Source organism: Sinocyclocheilus anshuiensis, unplaced genomic scaffold (assembly GCF_001515605.1).
Source record: "Sinocyclocheilus anshuiensis isolate Anshui unplaced genomic scaffold, SAMN03320099.WGS_v1.1 scaffold1582, whole genome shotgun sequence".
NCBI classification, from domain to species: domain Eukaryota; kingdom Metazoa; phylum Chordata; class Actinopteri; order Cypriniformes; family Cyprinidae; genus Sinocyclocheilus; species Sinocyclocheilus anshuiensis.
Genome location: NW_015542419.1, coordinates 8,322 through 17,330, shown reverse-complemented (window position 1 = coordinate 17,330; position 9,009 = coordinate 8,322). Strand labels below are relative to the sequence as shown.

At 41.8% G+C, this 9,009-nt stretch overlaps 1 protein-coding gene across 1 annotated transcript in view; it reads left to right on the top strand.

The window, feature by feature from the left end:
• The window catches only part of LOC107693475 (tyrosine-protein kinase JAK2-like), a 25,975-nt gene extending 16,966 nt beyond the window's left edge, over positions 1-9,009 (top strand). Inside the window, exons 14-23 of the mRNA XM_016492879.1 lie at positions 2,235-2,373; positions 2,516-2,667; positions 2,743-2,893; positions 4,080-4,213; positions 4,289-4,478; positions 5,797-5,921; positions 6,008-6,180; positions 7,091-7,208; positions 8,497-8,610; positions 8,699-9,009. Coding sequence (XP_016348365.1) covers positions 2,235-2,373; positions 2,516-2,667; positions 2,743-2,893; positions 4,080-4,213; positions 4,289-4,478; positions 5,797-5,921; positions 6,008-6,180; positions 7,091-7,208; positions 8,497-8,610; positions 8,699-8,806 — 1,404 coding nt within the window. The 3' untranslated portion in view covers positions 8,807-9,009. The remainder of the gene's footprint in view (positions 1-2,234; positions 2,374-2,515; positions 2,668-2,742; positions 2,894-4,079; positions 4,214-4,288; positions 4,479-5,796; positions 5,922-6,007; positions 6,181-7,090; positions 7,209-8,496; positions 8,611-8,698) is intronic.

Genomic DNA, 9,009 nt, shown 5'->3' with positions numbered 1-9,009 from the left:
CACACTCACACTCACACTCACACTCACACTCACACACACACTCACACACAGACACACAGACACACACTCACACACAGACACACACTCACACTCACACACTCACACTCACTCACTCACAGACACACACTCACTCACACACACAGACACACACACACACACACACACAGACACACACTCACTCTCTCATACACACACACACACACACTCACACAAACAGACACACACACACACTCACACACACTCTCACACACACACAAACAGACACACACTCACTCTCTCACACACACACATACACACAAACACGCATGTTTCTGTCAGGTGTGTAAGCGTCTGCGTGTCTTTCAGACATCATGGTGCAGGAGTATGTGTGCTTCGGCTCTCTGGACACGTACCTGAAACGAAACCGCAACACCATCAACATCACCTGGAAGCTGGAGGTGGCTAAGCAGCTAGCATGGGCACTACATCACCTGGTGAGCGACACAGAATCACGGCAGCAGTATCAGGGGGAACGCATTACAAGTAACGCGAGTTACGATTACTTATTACTTTTCTTAAGTAACTAGTAAAGTAACACATTACTTTTAATTTTAGAAGGAAATATACATTTTCAATCCAAAAAAGAGGGTTTTGCAGTGATACCATAGACAAACAATTTTGGTTCCCCAAAGAAGCTTTCTGTGAACAGTTCTTAAAATAATCATTGTTTTTCTTAGTGTGGAGCAGTAGCATTGGGGGTAGCATTACAAGTAATGTGAGTTACGTAATCAGATATAAACTGCAATAATTATATATGTTAAATAACACAAATATCCTTTATGTATTTCATCCCATTTTATTAACCAATGTCTTTGCTGCTGACCTTCAATGATCCAATTCAGTCATACTAATAATCAAAAATGACACATTTGTATCAATTTTTGTTATTGCTGAATAGTGTTGAACTTTCTTCGCGCATTCATTCCAGTTTTGGTGTGAAAGAGTATTTACACACAGACACACAGACACACACTCACACACAGACACACACTCACACTCACACACTCACACTCACTCACTCACAGACACACACTCACTCACACACACAGACACACACACACACACACACACAGACACACACTCACTCTCTCATACACACACACACACACACTCACACAAACAGACACACACACACACTCACACACACTCTCACACACACACAAACAGACACACACTCACTCTCTCACACACACACATACACACAAACACGCATGTTTCTGTCAGGTGTGTAAGCGTCTGCGTGTCTTTCAGACATCATGGTGCAGGAGTATGTGTGCTTCGGCTCTCTGGACACGTACCTGAAACGAAACCGCAACACCATCAACATCACCTGGAAGCTGGAGGTGGCTAAGCAGCTAGCATGGGCACTACATCACCTGGTGAGCGACACAGAATCACGGCAGCAGTATCAGGGGGAACGCATTACAAGTAACGCGAGTTACTTAATCAGATTACTTTTCTTAAGTAACTAGTAAAGTAACACATTACTTTTAATTTTAGAAGGAAATATCTGAGTTACATTTTCAAATAAGTAACAGCAGTTACTTTGTTTCCATGTATTGAGTGACAGCTCTGGTGTTGCCATGGTGACAGAAATCAGGAGTAAGTGTTGTGTGTGAACATGATCTTACTGTAGTTCTAGACTAAATATGAACATGTGTTTACTCATCTCACTGCACACAAACACAGTGTTCCTCACAATCTATAAAAACAGTCAAATGCAAACTCAGAATATGACGCAAACCTGCAATAATTAAATATGTTAAATAAGACAAATATCATTTATGTATTTAATCCCATTTTATTAACCAATGTCTTTGCTGCTGACCTTCAATGATCCAATTCAGTCATACTAATAATCAAAAATGACACATTTGTATCAATTTTTGTTATTGCTGAATAGTGTTGAACTTTCTTCGCGCATTCATTCCAGTTTTGGTGTGAAAGAGTATTTACATTTGTTTTACAACTTCATGTTAAAAACAAACACGCAAGCCCTGCCCAGATTTAAAAAGTAACTCAAAAGTAACGTAACGCATTACTTTCCATAAAAAGCAAAGTAGTAACTTAATTAGTTACTTTTTTAGGGAGTAATGCAATATTGTAATGCATTACTTTTAAAAGTAACTCCCCAGCACTGCATGGCACCAGACTAACGAGAGACGTGATAATCACTGCGTGTTTCTGATCCGCAGGAGGAGAAGAACCTGATCCATGGAAACGTCTGCGCCAGGAACGTTCTGGTGACCCGAGAAGAAGACCGAAAGATGGGAACGCCTCCGTTCATCAAGCTCAGTGACCCAGGGATCAGCATCATCGTCCAGCCCAGAGAACGTGAGCGAAGCCGTATTCGTGTGGTTTAGAAAACGCGTCCAGTCTGAACAGTACAGGATCGAATCCAGACAGAACTGGTTTATTGAGCGGAGAGGAGTCGTGGTGTTTCTCCTGACGTGTGTCTGTGCTCTTCTGTCTGTAGTTCTGGTGGACCGGATCCCGTGGGTTCCTCCCGAGTGTGTGAAGGACAGCAAGAGCCTGAGTTTTGCAGCAGATAAGTGGAGCTTCGGCACCACGCTGTGGGAGATCTACTGCAGCGGAGAACATCTGCTCGTGGCGTACGACGGGTCCAAGGTGCAGCGGCCCCTCCGCGCTTCTGTCTGCGCTGCGTGTCGCTGACTCTAACTGATGCTCTTGTGTGTTGTGCAGAAGCTGCTGTTCTACGAAGACAAGCACCAGCTTCCAGCTCCGAAGTGGACTGAACTGGCCAGCGTGATCAACAGCTGCATGGAGTACGAGCCGCTGCAGCGGCCCTCGTTCAGAGCCGTCATCCGAGACCTCAACAGCCTCTTCACGCCAGGTGACGCTCACCACACGCACCGCCGCGCAAACACCATGATACTCCAGCACTTGCGTGACGCCTGTGTCTCTGTGTTTCTCAGACTACGAGCTGCTGGTGGAGAGCGACATGGTTCCCAGCAGGCATCGGGCTCTGGGTCTCGCCGGAGCGTTCGAGAGCCAGGAACCCACTCAGTTTGAGGCCAGACACCTGATCTTCCTCCAGCTGCTGGGGAAGGTGAGCCACCACCATCATCATCATCATCAAGCTTGGCACATCAGTGTTTTTTTGCAACAAATTAACAACAAAAAAACTCCTGTAAACCTCTGTACACTGGAAAAAGCATGGATTATTATATGTCTGCTTAACATTTCTTTTGAGAGAGGTATTATCGGCGTGTGTTGCTTTTTCAAATATAAGCGTGGAGGCATTTCTTCATCTCAGCACGTGAAATCGGGTCTCCACACCAGATAATAATTAGGATCCAGCCCCGGACGCCAGATCCCGTCAGAAAATATCAGTTTGTCCAGTACCAGAACAACTGGTCAGCAGAGCTGTTGATACCCAAAATGAGTGTTCAGCAGTCTTCTGTCAGTCAAGAAGTTGACCGAGAACAGCCAGAGAAGAGCAGAAGCAGGAGACGAAGTCATGATGGTAAAAAGAGTTTATTGAACAATCTTAGTTGCGTATGTCTCAATGTTAAACTTCGTCTGACCAGCACAAATTCAACATGTGCTGTTATACCAAAACTGCTTCACAGCAACATCCCATAAACCTTGGGTTTCCATAAACATTCCCTCTTATCTAGCTCTTATTCATACAGACGAAACAGTTCATGAAACCCCACACGCATGAGACTGAACAACGATGAAAATGCATAAGCTAGGGAAAATTAATAACAAATATATATATGAAATATAGAAACATAATAAATGAATGAATGAATAAACATAATAAATGAATAAACAATAAAAATACTTAAATGATATAATGATAAAAACAATCAAATAATAAATCATATGAATGACTAATGATTATGTGAATAAATGATTATAAACGAGTTAAAAACATGAAAACAAAAACACAACACACACATGGATCTAAGCATCCTTCAGCGTATTGAACTGTGGATGTCGTACCGAGCGGTTCGATGTTATATTGAGAACTGTGCCGTCTCTAATAATACCCCAGCGTCTGTGTTTCACAGACTACGAGCTGCTGGTGGAGAGCGACACGGTTCCCAGCAGGCATCGGGTTCTGGGTCTCGCCGGAGCGTTTGAGAGCCAGGAACCCACTCAGTTTGAGGCCAGACACCTGATCTTCCTCCAGCTGCTGGGGAAGGTGAGCCACCACCATCATCATCATCATCATCAGCGTTAGTGTTTCAGACGTCACTCCGTCGGTGTGTGTCTGCAGGGGAACTTCGGCAGCGTGGAGAAGTGCCGCTACGATCCGCTGCAGGACAACACGGGCGAAGTCGTCGCGGTCAAGAAGCTGCAGCACAGCACGGCTGAACACCTGCGAGACTTCGAGCGGGAAATCGAGATCCTGCGCTCGCTGCAGCACGAGAACATCGTCAGATACAAGGGAGTGTGTTACAGCGCAGGTGAGCGTCTGTCTTACGGCCTGTGAGATCACTTTGGTTTTTCCTCATTTACGTTTCATTTTTTCCAAATTAGGTTTTTTTCCGTTTTAATTTTTCTTGAATCTGTTTTAAATCTGTTAAATTTAAAAAATGAATCAAAAATCATGTCTAATTAATTGAAATCATGAAACTACACAATTTAACAGCAGTTTTTAAAAGTAAATTACATTTTTAAGGCTCTATGAAAGACATTATTACTTTTTTCAAATTCAGTTTTATTTTTACCTACTTCTGTGAATGTGTTTTCCATTAATTTTCTGGATTCCATGTTAATGGTTTCATTCAATTTTAATAATGTTGTAATCTGAAAAAAAAAAAAAGTTTTAATTAGGGATGTAACGATTAACTTAACTCACGATTCGATTCGCGATTTTTGTGTTTTAAGACAATGAGATTTAAGACAAATTATAAATTAAATTTGTCCTTTTATTATTGCTTGGACAAAATGCTGCACGTTTCTTTGTGAAATTTTTTCTGAAGACAGTAAGTTCCCCTCAGACATACATTCATATAAACTCCTACCCCTAACTGAATCGTGATTTGTTTAGCATCTCAACTGATTTGAATCGTCACATATTTGAATCGATTTTCAACCGGCTCGCGGTTAATCGTTACATACCTAGTTTTAATCATATTTTTATTAGTAGTACTAGTACTACCATTACAATAAGTAATATATTTCTGTCAAGTTAAACCTTTAACGTTTTATTTTGACGGGTTGCTGTGAATGCCTTTAAGTTTCTGTGTGCATATGATATGATGATAGTTTTTGTCAAAAGAAACGGTAAAATGCTGATGAAGTGACTCTCGGAGCAGTTCTAGAGATGATGTACTCGTATATTGAGGCAGACGTGTTTCAGTATGCGTGTAGTAAACGAAACTGCGCGTCTGTGACATTCATTCACACAGAGACAAGCAGAACATGCAGAAATCATATTCAGATGGTATTTTTGCAGCTTAATATTCACAGACACTTTCTACAGTGGTGTGAAAAAGTGTTGGCCCCCTTCCTGAGATCTGAAACATTAAAGTGTGACAAACATGCAAAAAAATAAGAAATCAGGAAGGGGGCCAACACTTTTTCACACCACTGTATATCGCATTTTGGTTTAAGTTTGCCGACCTACGTTTGATTTATCCATTCCAATTGTGGCAAATTCCGTGATATTCCGCGTTATACAGTAAATTCCATTTTTATGACTGGATTCTGTGACATCATAGGGTCCTACTGTCTGCACTAGAGCATGCTGGTCCTGATTCACTCTCTGTCTGTCTTCAGGTCGTAGGAACCTGCGGCTGGTCATGGAGTTTTTGCCATTTGGTAGTTTGAGAGATTATCTTTCTAAAAACAAGGAGCGTTTCGACCACACGAAGCTTCTGCTGTACGCCTCTCAGATCTGCAAGGTGCTGGAACTCCTGTCTCACACACATGAAGACCGATGAAGAAGAGGAGCTGAGCGTGACGTGCTTCTGTCTCTGTGTTTGTTTAGGGCATGGACTACCTGGCGTCCAAGTGCTACGTCCATCGAGATCTGGCCACCAGGAACATTCTGGTGGAGAGTGAGTTTCGTGTGAAGATCGGAGACTTCGGCCTGACTAAAGTTCTTCCTCAGGATAAGGAGTATTACACCGTCCACGAGCCAGGCGAGAGCCCCATCTTCTGGTGAGGAGATCCGCCAACATTTGTTTTATTATAGAACTACATTAATGAGGAAAAAAAATTAACTTAAATGATTTTAGCAAAGGGCTGCAATATAACAAAGAGTGAAAAATTTAAGTGGGTCTGAATACTTTCCGTACCCACTGTATATTTCACCCCAAAATCAGGAGACTAACAACAAGCAATGATTTTCTGCCTAATGAAAATTAAGCCTTTTTTACTAGGGCTGGGACAATAAATCGATGCATCGCGAATCGAGTAATTATTCTGCTTTGATTCTGAGCTTAGTTTTGAACAGCAGATGGTGCTGCGTGCTTTAGAAACAGCCGTACTCTGCTCGTTTCTAAATCCTTACACATACACCAGTTGAACAAAATAATCATTCATAAAGTTTGAAGCGGATTACAAGAGTGTTCACAGTGGGCTGTGTTTGCATTAATCTCGTGTCATAAAAGCATAAAAGTGCAAGTACATTTAACCACTTACATGATTCGGCCGAATGCACAAGCGGTCTTCTTCGTGAGCGTTTGAGTGTGCGGTTAAAACTAGCCTAGAGCGCCATCTGCTGTTAAAAACTAAGCTCAGAATCATTTCCAGAGAGAATTGCGATGCATTCCCAAAATCTCAAATGTTTTCGGAATTGTTATTTTGTTTCTTATATTTGCATTTGTGTTTGTAATTTGTTATTTTGTTTTCAGAATTGTGATTTGTTTTGCACTTCTCGGCCACCGTAGGACTGCAAAACTAATGCAGTGCAAACAAAATCTTACTAGTCTAAAAATAGACTTTAATTCTCCTTACAGATTGTCACAATGGTTTCGGGTGAAATGTGACCCGGTTCTTACAAGATTGTCTCATGATCAGATGCTGATTTTTGAGTTATTGATGTGTTTTTGTGTTGATGATGATGAAGGTACGTGCCGGAGTCTCTGACTGAGAGCAAGTTCAGCGTGGCGTCAGACGTCTGGAGTTTCGGAGTCGTTCTCTACGAACTCTTTACATACAGTTACAAAAGCTGCAGTCCTCCAGCTGTAAGTGACCGACATCATTACTGCTCACCATCATAACGTCATGAAGTTGCCAGAAACCAACCATAATTAATGGACAGTCAGAGTAAATCACCAGCAATCACATTACCAGGGTCTGTACTATAGAAGACCCCAAGACTCATAAACATCTGCTGACTGCAATAATAATAATAATAATACACCATGACAGTCGAGACATGAAGGCAGGAAAGAACTAACTGTAACAGTAATTCATAGGGATGTAACAATATTATCAATATCACGATAGCAAAACTGTCTCGATATTATCGTGGTCACATGACGATATGAAACGATAGGTCTTCCGGGCAAAAAGTGTAGTTTTTCAAATATGTATTTAAACTTCGTATTCTAACATGAAATGCATTTAAAGTTGTGTTTGGGGGCATTATGCTTTGGCACAGTATCCGTCAAACGAACTCAAACCGAAAGCAAGTCTGTTTTTGCTGCGTGTTTCAAACACTTGGTTCAGACGATCAGCTCGTGATCCGGTGTTTTCTGCATCTCAGAACGACTCGTTCACACTGAATGAATGCAGACAACTCGTTTATCACACGTTCTGTGAGTTTAGCGCACGTTTGGGAACACAGCTTTATTTTCACGGCAGATGATTACAGCGTTTCACTAGATTTGTAGTGAGACGTGTTTGTGTTTTTGTAAGCCTGTTTTCACTGAAGCTGGAGCTTTGCTTCAAAATAAAAGCTTAAGTGACGTATGAATTGCTGACAGCTAGCGGTTTAAATGCAGTCTAAATTCTAAATATCTCTTTCAGGTGTAGAAATTAGGAAAGAAGTATTGTACTTTCATATTTCATATAATTCATTAATATTATTCATTTCAAATAATATACCGATGAAATATTCATTTTCATTTATTTTACAGTGCAGTTGTTTTACAATATATGGCTACTTCTGTCATTGTTATTATTATTATTATATTCTAATTTGTTTGGCTTCCTAAAACACCAGTGAGACAGAATATCACAAATAAAAAGAGAGTTGAGTCCCTTTAAAGTTCAGCTACAAGTCAATTCACTGACTTCAGTTTTCTTAGTTAAGAACATGGGTTGGAGCTCTTGATTTTGAACTCTCAAAGTGCATTAGCTGGAATCACTTAACTTTAAAATTTACAAAACTTTAGATTTTTCTTCCAATTCTTCATTTGTCTTTTTTTTTCTTTTTTAAATATCGCAATAAATATCGTATCGTGGACTTCACATCGCGATATCATGATATAGTAAGATCGCTAGTAATGCGTGGTGTTTGTGTGTCAGGTGTTTATGGAGCAGATGGGGGAGGACAAGCAGGGCCAGATGATCGTTTATCACCTGATCGATCTGCTGAAGCACAGCTACCGTCTGCCAGCTCCTGACGGCTGTCCTGCCGAGGTGAAGACCGCGAGACCGCCAGCGAATCACGCGGAGAGCGCAGAGAGTGACCCGTGTGTGTGTGTGTGTGTGTGTGTGTGTCTCACAGGTTCACGCGCTGATGAAGGAGTGCTGGGAGGCAGAGCCGGGCGATCGGCCCTCGATCAAAGATCTCGCTCAGAGAGTCGACGCCATCCAGGACCGCAGGAGCGTCTGACGCCAACATCAGTCTCCCGACGCGCTTAACACGGCCGAGCTGTCGTCCTCCAGGAATAACGGAAAGGCTTTACAGGAATTCTGGATGCCGTTTGTTCTTTCGCTTTATCAGAGGGTTTCAAACGAGTTAAAAGCCAAAGCAGCATAAATATGATGTTGCCTTTAATAGGGCCGTATGATTTCCACGGAATCGCGGAATCCAGT